Source organism: Dysidea avara, chromosome 5 (genome assembly GCF_963678975.1).
Source record: "Dysidea avara chromosome 5, odDysAvar1.4, whole genome shotgun sequence".
In the NCBI taxonomy this organism is placed as follows: Eukaryota; Metazoa; Porifera; class Demospongiae; order Dictyoceratida; family Dysideidae; genus Dysidea; species Dysidea avara.
The window spans coordinates 27,537,722-27,558,481 of record NC_089276.1 but is presented as its reverse complement, the minus strand read 5'-3'; the positions used below and the strand labels follow the sequence as shown (position 1 = coordinate 27,558,481).

Sequence of the window (20,760 nt, the reverse complement as noted above, 5' to 3'; positions counted from 1 at the left end):
TTACAGTTTAGCTGTTTACAGTTTAGCTGTTTACAGTTTTTATGGTTAAGTATTAATTATTGGAATCATTATCAGATTCACATGTACCTACTGTATGTATCTGATAACTTAATTTTTTTAAAGTCACTGGGACTTACCTTAAAGAATGAAGCAAGCCTTACTGAAATGACAGAGATTTCAGAAAGCAATGTGTCACAACACATGAATAAACACTATAAAAACCGTTATTGGATAAAGACATTTCACAATTTGAAATTAATACAGATACTACTCCTTGCATGGTGACTAGCTAACCATTGTATGCATAGCAGAGGAACAGCTCAGTTAAGAGATGTTGGTAAAGCAACAATAGATTGTTTGGATGGATTTATTCTAGCAGCAGCTGAAGCAAGAATGTGTCTTCTTCAGGTGATCATGCTCACATTATCTTGTTACTGTACATTATATAATTCCTTCATTCAGCTTATTTGGTAAAGACTGCACAATAAGGAGTCTTCTAAAGAGAGAGGGGTACACTTACCAGCTTCAGAATTTAATCAATCACACTAAAGTATAATCCTTCCAAGTGCATGAAACATCAGAGGATTTATTAATAATGTCATGCTGTACATGGTCACATTGTGGCAGGTGTTAAAGAACTCGTTGCAGAAATAGAGGACAGTTTTTTCACGTGTTGACCAGGGAGGTATGACACACATGCAAGCGAATGCTAATCATGTACCAGAACGCTAGCAAAAAAGCATTTTAGAAATGCACTTTTGGTATGGGTTCATAGTGATATATTAGGCATTAACAATTATATATGGTCAATAAAAGATTGTTATAACCCTTCGTGGGAAGTCCGTGACGTCATCATTTCTTTAAGTCTAGTTTCTCCTTAATGGAACCATTTAGTCGTGAATTTCACATGATTGTGAAGTACAGATAAAATAGAACCAGAATATCACTTAATCCCCGGTGATCCTCACCATCAGTATAATGTGCAGAACCTATTGGGCCCACATGAAATGTTTTCTAACGTAGCAAATTCTTGTACTAGTACGTACATGTGATGCGTGTCATACCCCCCCTGTGTGTTGACACTGCAGCAATGCACCTTGTGAAAAGGCATGCACATTTCATTTCATTTGTTCCCCAGATTTACCAAAGGTAGCCGTTACAGTTATTTTGTAGACATCATCGCTCTACGTATGCTGACATGATGTGATAATAAAGGATGATGGGGACCATATAATTATTTACAGGAATTTTTTTCAAAAATCATGAACTGAGACAGAATTACGTTATTAAAGCTTTCCATTTGATACAGTACTGCTTTCCCAAAGAAAGTGCATGGCAGAACTAAAATGTAACAGAACTGTTAACACTGTTGGAATAATTGACCATAACATCCCTTGACACGAAGTACTTGAACAGGATTGCAATGCACGATGGAAAATTTAGGCTCCACATCAACAAAAAGTAATGTATGGAAATGGTTGGAAAGTCTTTGAGGACAGTGAAATGCATTTGTACCAGATTTGAGAAAGGGGCTGATGTACTCTAGTTGGGTGAAGGATAAATTCATCGACTTGGATACTTACAAACATTTATACATGATTAAAATTGCACTGAATTATAATTTGTGCAGTTACACAACAAATTATAGCACAAAGGTTAAAGTTTTTATATGATTTCATCATTTCCCTTTCAACCTCATGAAATCAAGTTTTGAAATAAAAAGATTTTGTCTGCAAATCAACATATTCCCTGCATATTGCTTCATAACCTTGCTGGGATACCAGCCACCTATGTCATACAATACTGCCTCTGCATTGTTTCCACTCCTCCTAGCTCTTCCAGCGTCTTGCACAACTATTCTGGTGCTCCTCAGTGGATTACATGACATAAGTAATGGACATCTACTTCCAACCCAAAATGCAGTAGTAGCAACTATCACCCTCAATTTTTGATTGAGATTCACACTTCTAGGATTCCCTACATAGTTCTGCTCTAGATAAAAAAGTAAACAAATGCATCATCTTATATGGCAATGCAGCAGGCAATCCTGTCAGATCAGTCTAACAGTAGTGTTCTTATTCTTAAGTGGAGTTCTCCAGACTGATTTGCTGCCTGCCAACGATAAGAGCTGTCATAGATTACCCACCCATCACCTGCAAATATCCGGTGGGCAAACTAGTATATTAAAAATTATAAATTTATAAATGAAGTAGGAATCCAAGTGATAAAAAGTAGTGAAACAAGAGAAGAACAATGGCAGCTATTACAGCATAGCTCAGTGGAAATCCTACTTTGGCAATGAACACAAAATAATTGTTATACCATGCCAAAGTAGGGATTTCCCACTGAGCTATACTGTAATAACTACCATTATTCATCTCTTGTATCACTACTTTTTATCACTTGGATTCCTACTTCACTTATATACTAGGTTGTTTAGTTTTTTAATAAAGCATACAGCTAGCTATAAACATGTGACTGTTCTATTAGGGTGACTGCTGTATTAGAGTATCTCTAGTCAGCCTGCAAAGATGTGTACTTTCCCAAAAAGGGGTGTGGTCATCGTGGTTTCGATTGATTCATACTATAGACTAGAGTATCTCAAATCAGCCTACCAACTTGAAGGCAGTGGCTAAAAAACTATAATTTTTTACAACTAGCCCAAACTTGCAAGGGGAGGGATAGTAGTAGTACATATAAACAAATTTTCTTTTGTTATTATTTTGCAATTGTGCTCTATATTGTCACAATTGTTATGTAGCAAAATGTTAGTGCCGGAAGGAAATGATTGAAGTGGGGGTTTCAGGGGAGTGTGAGAGCATAGTTTACCTAGTTGAAACATATAATTGTGGCAAGACTGAATCTGGAAGCAATTTGAGATAAGTGACTGAGTCACTGAGACCTGGAACTAAAAACAAACTTACAGTAATGTGCAAGCCAATTCTTTAGATCAAACTATTGTTTAACAAGTACACAGTGGAATTTTCAACTAGAGTAGGGACCATAGCACATCGATAAAAAGTACTGAAACAAGTTGGAGTAGTGCACGATATTAATTAAATCATAGTAAAACAATAAGAAGTGTTATATCTCTACTGTGCTCAAGATACGAAATGCACAGTAGGGACATCACACTTCTTATTGTCTTACTGTGATTTAATATCGTGCACTATTCCAACTCATTTCAGTACTTTTTATCGATGTGCTATGGTCCCTACTCTAGTTGAAAATTCCAAATTTTTCTGAGTACTTGTTTGTTTTTGTTTTTTTGTAAATAATTATTATGACTGGTGAACCCACGCATACCGCATCTGAATGGCGCTGCACGCCCCAGCTATATTAATTATCGTCTGAAAAGTGAAGTATCCATTACGCTTCGTTGTCTGCTATGTTCAACCCGTTACACAGCAGTACGAATCAAGAACTGTTCGAAAGCACCTCTGCAATCAAAATATCCACTACGAAAAATACGGACGATTTCTGTTTCGAAGGGAAGCCATCATGTGCTATCGCCAAATCGACACTTTTTGCTGTCAGCAAAGATGAATGGGACACAAAGGAGGACACTGGTAAGTCCATGAAGAATGCATTGTATGTACTGTGGTATGCCAAAAGGCACCAGTCGGGTCAAAGCGACGTCGAACAGTGAAAAAAATCAAGCCCATAGCCTTAGCCGTTTTCAAGTTACGCTTGTCTGAAGGCATCAGTCAATCAGTTACTTACTCAGTCAGTAGAAAGTTCCATTAAATAAATTATTTTTAAAATTCTGTAGAAACTTGTTGAAAGTGTTTCGGGTCGATCTGAAAACTATTTTGGGCTTAGTTTCACCTAACCAATACTATCTCATTGTCGTCAGGGAAAATTGAGGCTGTTTTTGGGTGATATTATTCCGTGGGCCATGCCTACTCCTTTGTGGTCCCTACTATACAGTTACTATTGTATTGTATGATAAGATTTTAAGGCAATTATTTTATATCAATAGTGGACTGTGAAAATGACCATAACTATAAATTACAATCTTGGTGGACCACAAGTAGAAAATTTAAAAAAATGGTAATCTCAAACTAGATCTTGAGGTACTTTTTGTCAAATCTCTGTAAACATGCACAGCAAATGTATGTCATTTTTGACTTTATTCTTTTTTGTGGTGCAGCTTGTTAGTTAGTCTACCATTTACAACTAGCCTAAAGTCATTTACAACTAGCTTTTCGGCCACAACTAGCCCCCTTTATAGCCCCTGCTTAAAGGTGTGTGATCACAATACAGCTAGCGTAAAAGGGGTGCGGTCATGGTAGTCTCGATTGATAGATCGATAATACGTAGAATAAAGAATGGGCGTGATGTTGTGACCTATCGTGGAGTACCAGTACCTCCGTACAGTAGCGTAGCCTAAGCACCTTAAATAATTTTGTGGCGTCTATTATGCTGCTTAAAGAAAGTGAAAAATTAATGCCTCGATATGGTTTCGTTGGATGAAGAAGACAAGCAGCCTGATTGAAGATAAAAGAAAAGACAAGGTGCACAGGGTGTATACTTGTCGGAACCCCAAAAGGCACATCCCACCAGTGAGTTTGTTGTTGTGGAGTGAAATGGTGACCATGTGCTGCTTCGTTTGGGCTCTAGGCTTGCGACTGTGGTCAGTGAGTGAGTAAGTGAGTGAGTAAGTGAGACGAAATTTTGAGTTTTGACTATTTTTTAAAATTCTATATCTGGCCGCCAGTAAGCGTTTTCTTGTTTTTAACGCTACATTTGATGCAGATGGACTAATACTATTCCATAAAGGTGATTTTTGTCGCATAAGAAGTTTCTAAGCTGGTTTTTAAAAGGCAATATTTTTGGCGGCGCACGTCATTTCAGGGGATTCCTACTTACAGTAAACAGTACTACTATACTGTTTGATACTGAAACCAGAGAGGCGTAACAGTCCAGCCAGACGATGATATTAGAGACTGGGGGCCACCGAATGCTCTTAGTGGTGTGACTGCAGCAGGTTGACTCAGTCCCATTGTGGTTGTCATAATGCTCTGACAGTAATTCTGACATGTCAACGTACCGCAGGGCCAGGATCTTCTTGACCAGCTTGGAAGGTACTGCTTGAGGGTATGGGGAGAGAGACTGAAAGGCCGGAGGGCGCAGCATAGCACAATTGGTGGTGGAGAGCTGGCTGGTAGATGAGCTGGATGGTGTTGTTTCTATCCTTCCAAATGTAGGGAGCAGATTGAGAGAGGTGGGTGCAATGGGCAATTTCCAGCCTGTGGAACGGGTAAAGAAAATAAATCTCAGTATATGGAGGTTGAACCCTGACAACAGCGTATAATAATGACCATGTAGTAACAGGCCACAACAGGTAGTGACCACAACCATTGAGCTTAAGCCAGCTTGTGTCATTTGCAATATATTTGCTCCATTTTTATTTACTTTTTATTTATTTTACAGCATGTGAAGAGCTTTATGTGGCCCTGCGCTTCTTAGAGCTTTGGTAGTGAGTATACTGCTGGTAAAATTCTTGACCATGTAAAGTGAGTTTGAGTAGGCTGGGCCACCTGGGCATACTCTGAACTTGTGCATATTGTGGGTCAGCCTATACTGTTGAGGGGAGGCTCCCGAGATTAGTGAGCTCTAATTAGCAAGGTAAGGGGTATGACCTAAGGACAATCATCAAAATGCACTGCGTGTACGTGGCCATCCTCCCTTCGCTACGAACGAATTAAAAAGTGTTATGATATATGATAAGATAGGGGGGAGGGGGGGGGGGGAATGGGGAGAGGGCCGGAAGAAACGGTTGGGAGACTGGGGTGAAAGTCACATGTACGTGGTTTCTTGGCAAAAAACAACTTACCAAGGTTGCCGGGATTATTTGTGACGATGGACGGGCTGGTCGACGCAACAGATGTTGTAGCAGGCTGTTCCTGGCTCGATGACACACTAACAGCAGTAGGAGGTGGAGGCGGTGGTGGTAGCTGATACGCTTCAATCAGTGCAAATATCAAGTTTCTAGACTGGGGACAAATGGACAGGCGACTCTAGACTGAGATATTTACTGGTAGAGTAAAGGCTATCGCTCGTTGCAGAATCTGCCTCAGTGGACTCCATTCTCATACCAACTGCCCTCAAACACCTGATGCCCACCTGCCTTCAGCCCAAATTCCTGGTAGACTGGGTTGTCGGGAGACTGGACAAACTCTGGACGAATTTTGTCACCTGTTCAATGACCGCAGGGGAAATAGGTGTACATTCCAGCCATGTAAGTTTGCTCACGTTTGTTCTGGATGTTGGGGCAGACATCCATTCTCTCATTGTCCATTCTCAGATAGATCACCCTTATCCCTTGAAGGGAGTTCGTCATCTGACAATGACCAAAGCACATAGCAGGACAACAGAATGATTTAGAACTGTATTCAATTGTATGTGTTGAGTACCCTGCAGATAGGTAAAATTAATGTTATTCATATGCTTTTAAAAATAATTAATACAGGTTGTGAATACCCTCCATTAGTCCCACCCCCATATATTAGTATCTACTGTACCTCTACCATGTCCAGCTCCATTCCTGAGGATGTGATCACCCACCTCACTGAGGTGTGGCTTAAGAGTGCATGCCAGGGCAGCCCTATACGTAGCTGATTATTGTTTGGGAAGACCCCTTAGTCACATTTGTTCTTAAAGGTATGCTAGTTACAAGCCTCCCCTTCCCACCATACAGGGAAGGATAGGGTATACATCTACCACAATGACCTACTGAGACTGGACACCACCACCAAATCAGAATCAACCACTTCTATTGACCCCTGTCTTACACATGTCACCACACCATTACAACTGGATACCTGGAAACAGCATCTCTGCCGTCATCCAGACCATGACTTTACCAACCACATCATTCGGGGTATTCAGTATGGTTTTCGCATCGGACTTAAACCTCCAGCGTCCCTCGTGTCTGCTAACAAAAACATGTCATCAGCCCAACAGCACCCAGAAGCCATTGACGACTACCTGAAAAAGAGGTTGATCTGTCGAATATCTTTGGTCCTTTTCCCTCATTATCCATCCCAATGGTTCATATCAACAGGTTCGGGGTTGCTCCAAAGAAATATCAACCTGAGAAATGGCACCTCATAACTGACCTGTCGTTCCCAGAAGAAGGAAGTGTCAATGATGCCATAGATCCAACCATGTGCTCCCTAAAGTACATAACCATAGAACAAGTGGCAAAAAAGCTGTACTACTAGGAAAAGGCTCCTTGATAGCCAAGATAGACACAGAGTTGGCGTACCGGCTAATTCCGGTAGCACCAACTGACCGCCACCATTTGGACATGAGATGGAAGGGTGACATGTATGTTGATGTGAAGTTCCCATTTGGCGTTAGATCAGCAGCTAAGATTTTCAACGTAGTGGCAGATGCTTTGGAGTGGTGCATTGCTTTGAAAGGAGTAGAAGTTATATACCACTACCTTGACGACTTCGCTGTCCTGGGCCCACCGGACTCAGCACAACGCAGCCAAACTCTTGGAATTCTTAAGACAGTCTGTAGAGAGGTGGGCGTACCTCTGGCCCCCAAGAAACAAGTAGTTATCAAGTTTCTAGGGATAATCATTGACACATCCCAGCAAGAACTACGCCTACCAACCGACAAGCTAGAGTGATTGCAGCACCTCACCATGGAGTGGAAACTCAGAATCCACAAGCAACTGCTAGCAAAAAAAACGTTCCTCCTGCACCAGACAGGAGTTAGGATCCCTACTAGGAATCATGCACCATGCTTGTACTGCCATACCTACTGGAAAAGCGTTCGTCCGACAGATGGTCTCGCTTGTACATTCAGCTATGCAGCCATACCACCACGTAAGGCTCAACAAGGATTTTCTTTCCGATTTAATATGGTGGAGTGTGTTTGCCAAACACTGGAATGGTGCTGCATTAATATCAGGGTCACATGACAATGAAATCATCCTAACAACAGATGCTTCAGGATCATGAGGCTGCAGAGCCTGGTGTGGGACAGCATTGTTCCAGCTGCAACGGAACATCAAGTCACAATGTCTTCAAATCACTATTAAGGAGCTAATACCTATATTGATAGCTTCGTTTCTATGGGACCATAATTGGAGAAGACACAATGTGCTGGTTTACTGTGACAATGAAGCTGTAGTCTTCACCCTAAACAAGCAGTACAGTAAAGACCCATAAAAATTATATGGCTCACATGCTTCGCACGTTCTTCTTTGCTGAAGCACATTTTCAATTCCAATTGCAAGCAGCACACATTCCTGGGTCACACAACACATTGGCTGACTTTCTCTCTAGAAATCAGGTAGCTAAGTTTCGCACACAACATCCACGAGCCGACATTTTTCCTTTATGAGTACCCTTATCTCTCTTGCAGTGGTTACTGGACCTTCAAATGGATTGGATATTAGAGCCCTGGACCCAACTGTTCAGCACTTTTGTGAGCAGGGCATAGCCACAACAACCAGAAAGACGTATCAGTCATTACGTAGATTTTCTGAATTTTGCTCCCTCTACAATGTGTTAACCCCATTTCCTGTATCTGAATCACTTCTGTGTTACTATGCATCATTCCTAGCAATTCAAAAGCTATCTCCTCAGACAGTCAAGGTATACCTGGCAGCCATCCATCACATGCAGATCACCATGGGCCTACCAGAGCCACAAGAGTTTTCCTCGATGCCCCGACTCCGGTTAGTGCAATCAGGAATTAACTGGACACACACTACTCAGGCATCCGCAAAAGTGAGGCTTCCAATAACACCAGTAATCCTACGCAGCCTAAAGGAGTACTGGTCACCTCAGCGGACAAACATGGACATCATTATGATGTGGGCAGCAGTAACGCTTTGCTTCTTTAGTTTCTTTTGCTCTGGTGAAATAACAGTACCCACAGAGAAGTCTTTTGATCACACTAAACACTTGGCGTGGGGAGATACAGCTATAGACAACATAGAGGACCCTCAGTCACTCAAAGTACACTTGAGAAGATCAAGTGGACCAACTAGGAAAGGGAGAAGATGTATACATTGGAAAGACCGACTGCCCTTCATGCCCAGTAGTAGCTATCATGCACTACATGTCAGTTCGAGGCCCAAAAGGAGGCCCCTTCTTCCGTTTCAAGATGAACGCCCTCTTACAAAAGCTCTGTTTACCAGCAAAGTGAGGGAGGGGTTAAGGGCAATTGGATTACCAGAACAGAACTTTGCAGGACATAGTTTCTGCATTGGAGCGACAACAACAGCAGCCAGTGTTGGAATTAGTCAGGTTCACTATGTACTTTTGTTCAAATTTTACGGGGATTAGCAAACATTTTTGAAAGCTTAGAGCATGAGGAATCTGAAAATCAATGTTTTGCACAGATTTCTGCAAGGTCAGCATTTTTAAATTTCAAAAGGGTAACTAATAAAGTAAAAATTCCTACTACATCAATTTTAATTTAACATGAAAGTTCATTAATGAACTCATTGGATTCTCTGGTGACATTTTTCATATCCCTATTCATTAGAGGTGATAGTTAGTCATGAATGATTACAAATTTTTACAAACAGAATACAAAAGCATCAATTATGCTGCAATAACTCAGGAATAACTTTTAGCAAAAAGAATTCTAGATTAAATGGATGAGATTTATGTATAACTGGTGCAAAGGGTAAGTTTGGATTCCACTGAAACAGTTCAAGACTAAAACAGCACAAAAGATTGAGTTACTCTAATAGAGCAGTCACATATTCCAATAAGGCAGTCAACTTTGAGTCCATATTTCTAATGTAGCAGTCACTTTTGTGAAAATCCTAGCTAGTGTGCTTTTGTTAGGCATAAATTTCAGGAGATTAGCTAATACTAGGTTTGAAAGAAAAATTGTAATTTGCATAAAACATGCTCCTTTAAAAGGTAACTTTGAAAATTAGCAATTGGCAACTATGATTTCACCCTGACTAGATCCAAGAGTACTTTTGCACCAGTTGGTGACATGCATTGACACATTTAATTATGTCAAAGATAACTTTGCTCAAAATTTACATGATTATTATTAGAAAGCTGAGAGCATGGAGATCAATGAAAATCAATGCTTACACAGATACCTACATGTTAGTTAATTAGCAGTTTGAAAATATCAGTCCGTATGGTGCAAATTTCTCCATGTGTCAGCCTCATATTTGCAACAAACACTATTTCTATGTTCTCACACCCATATAGAATCCATTGATAGCCTCTAAAGTACCAAGAAACTTAATTTGGCAGATAGTTATAGCACGAAACAAAGTGAATTATTAACATTGAGATGTAGAGCATAGCTACGTATAAAAACATCACAGCTATGTATCTATCTACATATACATATATGTATTAATATCTAATACAGTTAATTCAAAGATATGAACCTAACAATCATCAGCACTGTTACTGTTATCATTTTCAATGCAATATACAGTGTGATAGTACTATATATTAAGGATCATGCAGGAGCTTTCCAGCTCAAAGTATCACCCTAAAACAATTTCCCTTCATGAAAGCTTAGCAGCGTTGGGTAGGCATAGCCAAGCTCAAAAATGTCTTCAGACTAACCCCAAACTCTTTCTATATATAGCATTTAAATAAATTTCTATTTAACAGAATTTTATACTGACTGACTGACAGCCAAGTATAACTTGACATACAGACTTGATTTTGCCAACCGCAGAAGTACAATACATGCATCATGGGCTTGCCTTTGTCTTTGTGTTCTAATTCTCTTTGCTGACAATGCAAGGTGTCAATTCACACTATATAGCGTGATACGGCTCAACTGTGGCTGTGTAAGTTTATCGCCACAGTATTTTCCATAGCAATATGATTGATAGTTGAGACATTTCTCATGCTGTTCTTTGTTTGCAATGCTGTGAAATGGAAAAAGCATAGCTGAACATGAAGTGTAATGGCTACCACCATTTTTGCTTCACAATTGATAGTTGGGGCATGCGACCAGACATATATTTTGTCATGTGCCCTTCTTCCTTTTAATGCAGTATATTCACGGGTTCACCAGTCATAATTATGTTACAAAAACAGTCCTACATTTAATCCCTATACTTCAGTCTAATACAGTAGTGAAAAAGAGAGATTGCATATATGCTGCAGTGGACCTAATTCAGTCGTGGTTATAAACTGAATGAAGAAGTATAGGATGAAATATCCACTAGTATACATGCAGATGTATAGGCAACCTGTCTTCTTTCACAACTTCTTATATAGCAATTTCCTACTTTTTGATCCCTAATCCAACTTCATAGTTTTAATTTTTCCTTCTACTTGTATGTTTAAATCTTCATCTGTACTACACAACTATGCAAGATAAATTGTTGCAATAGCACTAGCGTTTTAGCATGGAGCAGTTGCTTGTAAGCCTGTCATTAAAAACATGTTGGTTAGATATTTTATTACTGTGCCAAATGTTCTTGTTTAATTTTGTCATCTTCTGGATAAGAATTACTCCATCGACAATGACACTATTTGGATTATAAAATATGTATGATATACAATCATTCTGTCACTGGAAAGCAAATTTTCATTTGATTAACAGTTAGGTAACAGTGGATCCTATAATTTTCAAAGATTGTGTATCGATTTTAACTTGTCGGTGCATGTCTATCTGGTGCATAAAATTGCTCTTGGTGATCAGAGTAAATTTGCTGTTGCTAATTGTTTATGTGAAAAGGAAACTTCCATTTAGGGGAGAGCTAATTCCAATTACAGTAATTTTAAAATGAAAATTGTTTCAAAATTCATCTAGTGCTAATTAAACATACTTAAGCACATTAGCAAAAAAATGGGTTCAAAAGTTGATTGCTTATAAGTGACTGCTTTATTAGAGTATCTAAATTTTCAGCTTTTTTTTAGGTTTGAACTTTTTTAGTAGAAGTCAAATTATACTTTGCAGCAGTTATACCCAAATAATCGTGCACTATATATTATTCATGAATTATTGCGGTATAATAGGTGTTCTTCTATTTCCTTTGTAAAAATGTTCAATTATCCATGATTAATTGTCTCACCTCTAATGAATAGAGGTGTAAAAATGTCACTAGAGAATTTTTTGAGTTCATTTATTAAATTTTATGTCAAATTAAACTTGATGTTAGAATTTTCTTATTTATTAGCTGTCACTTTGAAATTAAAAAATGCTGACCTTGCAGGAATCTGTGCAAATAAACACATTATTTTCAGATTCCTCATGCTCTAAGCTTTCCAAAAATGTATAGGTTTGCTAATCCCATAAACTTTAAACGAAAGTGTATTTTTTGACATAGTGAACCTGACTAAATTGAAGGTTCTGTAATAAGTACTATGGGGAGGTGGAGCAGCTCAGCATATCTTGTGTACATCCCCACCCCTCGAGAACACCTAGTATCCTTCTCAAGATCACTGACTTGTTCTCAACATTAGTGGCTACTCTTAGTTGTACATGCATTGTGTGATTGCTTTACGTACTAGCGTGATCAATCCTAGGTGTATACAGAGATTCAATTGGTATACTTTCTGGATTTGGTGGTAGGAACAAGTTCCTCTGGACTGGGGAGCCCTAACTTACTCCCAATTACCTCCAAACTGGGGTAAGAGTAAGTCAGAATCTGTTAAGCCAAGGGATAACAATTAGTAAAGAATGCCAGGTATGTGCTACTTTAGTGTTAATGTATGTTTACTATTCAAAGCATAAGTGTGCGTCTTAGGGATAAAGTATATCCCATGCCTATGTGCGGCACCCCTGGGGCCTTCCTCCACACCTCATCATGATCTTAGTGCTATATAACGCCTGACAGACATTAAATGAAGGTTGACCGTGTTAACCAGAGTTAATGGAGGAAGGCACCAGTGGCAGCCGCGCATAATCTATAATTAGAGCTATTGACCATGGTCTATAATTAGAATTAATCATGCATGCGCACTACTCGTAGCGTAGCACGTTGTCTGTCGTTTCCCTCCCACCCAACTCCTTAGTTGCCATTTGATAGAGACCCCTAATTCCATCTGGGGTGAGACTTACGCCAGATGTGACTTGGTCCCAGGTGTGACCAGGGAGCCCTAACGGACTCCCGATTACCCCCAAACCGGGGTAAGAGTAAGTTCGAATCTGTTAAGCCAACGGATAACAATTAGTAAAGAATGCCAGGTATGTGCTATCCTTAGTGTCAATGCATGTTTTACTATTTAAAGCATAAGTATGCATCTTAGGGATAAAGTATATCCCACGCCTATGCATGGCACCACTGGGGCCTTCCTCCACACTTCATCATGATCTTGGTGCTATATATCGCCTGACAGACATTAAATATCATGCACTACTCCAGCTTGTTTCAGTACCTTTTATCAATGTGCTATGGACTCTACTCTAGTTAAAAATTCCAAATTTTTCTGTGTACCTGTTTGTTATTTTTTTTTTGTAAATAATTATTATGACTGGTGAACCCATGCATACCGCATCTGAAATGGCGCTGCGCGCCCCAATTATTGTCTGAAAAGTGAAGTATCTATTATGCTCCATTGTCAGCTATGTTCAACCCGTTACGCAGCATTTTGAATCAAGAACTGTTCGAAAAGCACTTCTGCAATCCATGCATGCCGAAAGAAAGAAATGGTGCCGTGCGTCCCAGTTATATCAATTATCATCTGAAAAGTGAAGTATCCATTACGCTTTGCTGTCGGCTATGTTTAACCCATTACACAGCAGTACGAATCAAGAACGAACCGTTTAAAAGCACCTCTACTATCAAAATAGTCACTATGAAAAATACGGACTTTTCCGTTACGAAGGGAAGCCATCACGTGCTACTGCCAAGTCGACACTTTTCACTGTCAGCAAAGATGAATGGGACACAAAGGAGGACACTGGTAAGTCCATGAAGAATGCACTGTACGTACTGCGGTATGCCAAAAGGCACCTGTCGGGCCGAAGCGAGGTCGAACAGTGAAAAAATCAAGCCTGTAGCCTTAACCATTATCGAGTTACGCTTGTCTGAAGGCATCAGTCAGTTATTCGGTCAGTCAGTAGAAAATTCCATTAAATAAGTTTTTAAAAATTCCGTAGTAACTTGTTGAAAGCGTTCGGGCCGATCTGAAAACTTGTTTGGGCTTAGTTTTACCTAACCAATACTGCCTCATTGTTGTCAGGTAAAATTGAGGCTGGTTTTTAGGTGATGCTATTCCGTGGGCCATGCCTACTCCTTTGTGGTCCCTACTATACACTAACTAACTATTGTACTATGTGATAACAGGCTTTTACAGCCCCTCAAGACACGTATTAAAGCCTCATCATCCTACTCCACTACTGATTCTCTTCTACTGAGGTTTTGTTTGGTTTAGCATCAGTGTTGTGAGTGAACTTATATACCACAATGCTCTCTGTACTGACCGTACACCCTACCATATGGTAGAAGCAATTGTAAATGCTGTACACATCTTGTGTATAGCTATAAATGCTTTATTATTACAGTTTGTGGCCACTCCATACACTAGCTAACACATGTACATACCAGTTATCATAAGTTAGAAAATGGCATGCATAATATGCTTTGATCTTTGGAGGATAATGAGGTCTTTAAAATCCACTAAGAGACCTGCTGGTAGGTTCTTAAATGGTTAGAGACCTGCTAGCGGAAGGACCTAACGCATCACACATCTCACTTTCGATCATTGATTTGCAATGCTCCCTCCAAGCATATTCAGGCTGATAGCCTGCAATGGGTGACCACTCACCCAGGCCAACATGTGGTTAACTACTCTATTCATTTTATAGGAATGCCTAAAACAATTCGATTATGGAATCTAACGTTGTACGTACGTTTGCTACAATGAACGGAGAAGTCCAGAAATATCATGGAAAATTCTGTTTAGTGCCCATCTGTTTTTAGAGTGTTTTAAGGCTGTTTTCATCTTCTGTTGAACAATGGATGGACTTTACTAAAGACCTAAATGGGTAAGCTTCCTTGTAGAAACATCTATTTTGTGCTACGTGTAATGTGGGTGGGGTCTGTATTCGAAACTGTGCTGGCTGTTCTTCATACTAGCTACTGTGGTGCCACTGAAGGCACAACCGTTCCCACCATATAAATCCACACAAGCTGCTTCTTTGACAGACGTGTCCTTTACTCGACACCGTGCTGGGTGTTCTTCGTACTATATAGCTACTGTGGTGCCACTGAAGGCACAACCGTTCCCACTGTATAAATCCACACAAGCTGCTTCTTAGACAGATGTGTCCTTTACACTGCTGTGAGCACTGGCTACCATTAACCCGAGTGCTAACCTGGCTCGATCTTATCGATCACTGCTGTTTCCCAGCTGTGTCGGATCCAAGTCTAAGCCTTGTGAACTTGTGAAAGGAAGCAGTGCGAGCTCCGATTTTTTTCAGCACTTCGAAGCACGTTCAGTCTTCCGCAATTATTTTAACAGTGTGTGACGATTTCAGAACGACATATAACCCAATTCCACAATGACTCCACCTATATGCCCATATAAAAGTGAGCAGCTACTATTGAAGGTGAGCAGCTACTATTGAAGGTGAGGCATCTAACCAAGTAAATAAGATATGTACATTTCATCGGTAGCTTGTTGATCACACTCATATTTTAAGCAGTTAAAATCTACGAATAACTGAACAATAATATTTTTATTATATAAAAGTACAACTCAATGGCAATGGCAATCGAGTTGGTATAGCTCAAATGGCAATTCTGTGGAAGTGCCAAGTCATGATGAGGAGGAAGCTGAAGAAGAGTGGGAGAGAAGAGAACAAAATTAATAGAGGGTACTATATCTCCTACGTATATCATAAGACAATGAAGAGGAGGTTGATGATGAAATTGTACAAGAAGAAGAAAACAACAACCAACAATGTAAGGAATTTACACCCTTGGCCAAGCGTATGTGTAAAAGGGTCATTAAGAAGCAGATGTGATAAGGACAATCTTAACTTCAAATCTTCTACATTGCAAGAAACTGATTAACTTGCATTACTAAATCAACAAATTTATTGCATATTATAATTAAAGTGGGATAACACTTAAGCACCGGCCATCTTGTTGTTGTTAAAAGCAACACAGACAATGCCAATTTAGAACAATTTCAGTTCTGGCAACTTTTGTCCAGCTTGAAAAGTGTCTAATAGCTATAATAATTCTGTGTAGTTAAGAACTTGCCAATTTGGTTGCAAACTTTGCATTGCATAAAAAATGATATGCTTAGTTGCCAGAAACAGCTAAATTGCCAAAAATGGTAATTTCTGGCAACCAAAAGTTGCCAAGTTTGGCAACTATTGAACTGCTCACTAATTTCTCAGCATCCAAAAGTTGCCACTTCTGGTAACTTGAACTAAATCCCACAATTAATGAGTTTATCGTCTTTATAAGTAAAATACAATTACTGCCAGAGTTGGTAGCTTTGGAGCACCATTTGTTGTGGTTGCTCAAAGTAAAACAATACTTCCCAATTTTGGAAACTTTCAGTTTTGGCAACTTTGGCTCAAAAAGTTTGGGCTGTGGAGGAAAGATGCCAATTCTGGCAAGTTTCTAGTTGCCCATAATTGCCATCTTTGGCATTTATGAGCGGTCCATCAAAAGTTGCCAAAAAGGCTACTTTTGGTTGCCACTTTTGGTAATTTCTGAGCAGTCTATTAGTTTCCAAAATTGGATCTGTAACATACCTGGTACAGCCGTAGGTCGGATGTGCTGATATGAATAATGTAAACTGTAGGGGGGGTTACCCTCCACCCAGCTCAGAAACCCCCTCTTGAAAAATCCTGGATCCACCCCTGGGCCTAGGCTGCTCCCTAAGAAACTTTGAAAAATCAGTTAACATTCTGAGATTGAATTTGGTGACAATTTTGACTGAAATTTGTTGATAGTTCAAACACTGGAAGATACTAAGTTAAAAACCAGAATTAGTGTAAACGCCTTAGCTGCTCCCTAAGAAATTTTGAAAATTTAACATTCTGAGGTTGAATCTGGTGACAATTTTGACTGAAATTTGTTGATAGTTCAAACATTGGAAGATACTGAGATGAAAACCAGAATATTAGTGTAAACTGCTCCCTAATGATTTTTGAAAACTTAAGATTGTGAGATTGAATTTGGTGGCAATTTTGACTAAAATTGGTAAATGCTAATGAAAATTCAATGTTGGAAGCTACTGAGCTGTTAGTAGCTCTAAAGTTTAGAAATTTTGACTTTTTGAGAATGATTTTGGTGCTATTTTGGCTGAAATTAAGTTAAAAATGTTATAAGGTTCCCTGCACAAGCATCACAAAAACTTTAAGGATATAGATAATCCTGGCATTTGGTGTGCAGCTTCATCTCCAGAGAACTTCTAAATATAGTCACTAGGGTGTGGATAGAGTCATTAACTCAATTTAGAACAGGTTTATAGTTGTTCAAAATGATAAACAGTGGTTTATAATTATGTTACTCTTGACCGTTTTATTAGAGTAAATGACTGTTCTATTAGAGTATCTCAATTTCTAAATGTAGAGGGTGCTCTATCCCACCTAGTTCTCCTTGTGCTATGTCAATATGGGTAATAATTTGCTAGAGACAGATTTATTATATTACACACATAGTCATAAACTGCATAAAAAATGTTTGAATTATGTCTAAAGTGCCTAGCTATGTTCAATGAGCAACACTATACAAAAATTCTGAAGGGGCAGCCCCCCCCTTGATCCGCCCCTGGGCAAACAGCATATATGTCAACAAGTGTCTTTTAAGCCCAATAGAAAGATCCGATGGCACAGAGTCATATGCTATATCCTAGTTAGGTCTGATCACCCTTCCCAATCTAAAGTTATGCTGCTACCCATATCTCTCCTTATTGATTAGTATGTATCTATGTTTCTTTGGCTGTGGGCACATGTAGTTGCCTACAGGCCATTAATGTGGACATAATAACCTGCATTAAAAAGCCGGTATATACAATAAAAATAACTTTGTTACCAGAAATGTACCAGACCAACTTTTACACTTATACTAAAAGCGATAAGCCCCTGCACCTATGATCTGTGCCACACGAGACTATGATCTTGCCAGCCAGCCAGCCTGTATTTTAAAATTGTCCTTTGTAGGGAAAAAGACCAAAATTATCAGGCTGGTTGGCGAGATCCTGTTGACAGAAATTATAATGCTAACGATATACATCACGCTCTCGCACCTCTGATACTGCACAAAACGAAAAAGAAGTGCTCCAATCATATCATCGACCAGCTGGTGTTATTTAGATCACCAGTAGAAACTCTTGCCTAATATGTTACAGTAAACAAACATGTAAAACTACGACAAATTCACTCACAGAGCCTTCTTGTTGATTTGCGACGATAATTAGCCACAGTCTCGTCTCCAGCCTGCAGCTGACTGTGTCACGTGATTTCGGAATTTGCACGAAAATTTCAGAGAAACTGTCCCTGAAAGAAACCTACTTCTCTACATTTCAAAACAAAGCTATGTATTTCTAAGGTTTTTTCGTGCAGCTTGAAATGAAGCAATGTCTATGTTCTCCGCGCACCACAACAGGCGCCTGGCGCGTAATTAAGGGACAAGAGAGGCCCTGCAGGAGGGGATCCTAAACTCAAGTTCGACGTACGCAATGAATAGAAAAACGTTTATAGCAGATGGAAGAGTCCACCAGTTGAAGCCAGGCGAGATAGATGCTTGGCTGCAGTTTCTTGCTGAAGCATTTGCTGAGAAAGGTCCAAACATGCTGAAAGTTTTCCAGAAAAAACTCAACAACGACACCGACTTCCACTGTGGTGATATCTTGTTACTAGGTACGTTATTTGACATAATTCACGTCACTGGTAGTTATGCACCTTCATCAGTACCGGGCTAAGTAGGGGGATTAACAAAACAAATTTGCTCCCAGTAGTGGGGCTTTTGACTCCTAGCTTTATGCACCTATCAATGTATTGCCCCACCACCCCCTCCCTCGGGCATAAGTGGGGCTTTACAGGGGGAATTGACACATCTGCTGCCCCACTATGGGGCATTTGACGATTGTTCATTAAGCTCACAAATATTTTTTAATGTAACTTTCTTCGCTATGTCAAATCCCGAGTAAATCCTGCGTTGCAACTGGGGCCAACGGTGGGGATTTGACACGATAGATTTGCCCTACTATGGCGCATTTGACATTCGACTGTGTCAAATCCCCACTATAGCCCCATATATTCCCAAGGGGGGGGGGGGGGGGGGGGGGGCAATACATTGATAGGTGCATTAAACTGACAAATGAGTACAAGCTTGTGTGCAGGCCACAGCCTACATGTACTTGAGGTGAATCGTTAGTAAATTGCGCTAGTATTAGTGGGGGGTTGGTAAGGGATCAGACAACTGGCTACACCCCAGCAGTGGGGCTTTAAATTTGCCTTTGCAAATTGTCAAATCCCCACATAGCCTGTACTGGGGGGTAGGAGTTTAACATTGATAAGTGCATTATACTATTACAGAAGATACGACTGGTTGCTGGGTTAGTACAGTACATGTATCACGTAAGGAGATGTGGTTAAATGGCACATGTGAAAAGTTGGCAGGAATTGCTAATGTAGCTACCAGTCCAGCCCACCTCAGACAAGGCTATGCTCTCCATGTAATGAACTGTGCACTACCACATGCAGAAGATGTACTGGGAGCAAAGATAGCTGGATTACACTGCAGCAAGTCACAGTTGTGGCCATTCTATGAGAAGTGTGGCTACGTACATGTACCATTACAAGAGGATCATGTGACCATAACACTCCCACCATTGCATCATCAACAGGATCACAAGATCCTCCATTGTCACTTCACTAACACACAACTAGACCAGATGGCTGAAATACACAAGAACTACTACAACAAGTTTACTGGTCCTTTGTATCGTAGTAAGGAGTATTGGAATATTGTGCCCAAGTTAGTGGAGGGAATGTGTTTTGGTTGTGTATATACTATGGGAGTAACAATAGAGGGGGATCCCCATACCATGCTGGCTTATATGGGAATTAAATTGATTAGTAAACATGGGGAAAATGTTAAGGTGGAAATAGTTGAATATGCTGGATCACATGAGCATGGTTGTAATGACAACAAACTCTTTGTTCCCTTATTGTGTCACATGATTCAGGGGGTGTGTCACTACAATCCAGGTGATCATGTGAGCATTGTGTATCCATCACTAATGTGCAACAGGGTGTGGTTTGCTGCCATAGCAACAACCAACATTGAAACACAACTACACTATGGTTTTATGTATCGATATACTGGTCACTGTGACAGCAAAGACATTCTTAAATTATTTGACAAATTTTTATTCCTGTACACTGACCGATTTTAATATTCCCATATACACTGTGTGTGTGTGTGTGTGTGCGTATGTACTTGTATATTATTCAGAGTGATCAATAATAATCAGTGTTGTGTTGGGCAGCTGAAGTGATTTGTTATTTTCAAAACTTGGTCCAGGGAATTGGATAGTCATCCAACCGTACTGTTATGCTATTGTGGAATATTGTCACAACACTGAATTACTCATTTCAACATAATAATTCACTCGATAATGCATGCAGACTAGTAAATGTTGCCAATTAATGGTCTTAACCAACTCAATGAAGGTCTCAGTATACTTAACATTTCCATGACACTGATATATATATATGCCACAGTATACAGGAAGGCTGACTGTGGGACACACCTAGTTACGTAACTTGACCCATCTCTATCACTGTCACAAACACACAACACCCATGAACGTGGTA

General features: G+C 39.8%; 1 protein-coding gene across 1 annotated transcript; it reads left to right on the top strand.

Annotated features, from left to right (window-relative positions):
- Positions 1-18,549: 18,549 nt before the first annotated feature.
- Positions 18,550-20,559, top strand: LOC136255884 (uncharacterized). Its single transcript, XM_066048785.1, has 2 exons — positions 18,550-18,798; positions 19,477-20,559. The coding sequence occupies exons 1-2, from the start codon at positions 18,618-18,620 to the stop codon at positions 20,337-20,339; spliced, it is 1,044 nt and encodes a 347-aa protein (XP_065904857.1). The 5' UTR covers positions 18,550-18,617; the 3' UTR covers positions 20,340-20,559.
- The last annotated feature ends 201 nt before the right edge of the window (positions 20,560-20,760 follow it).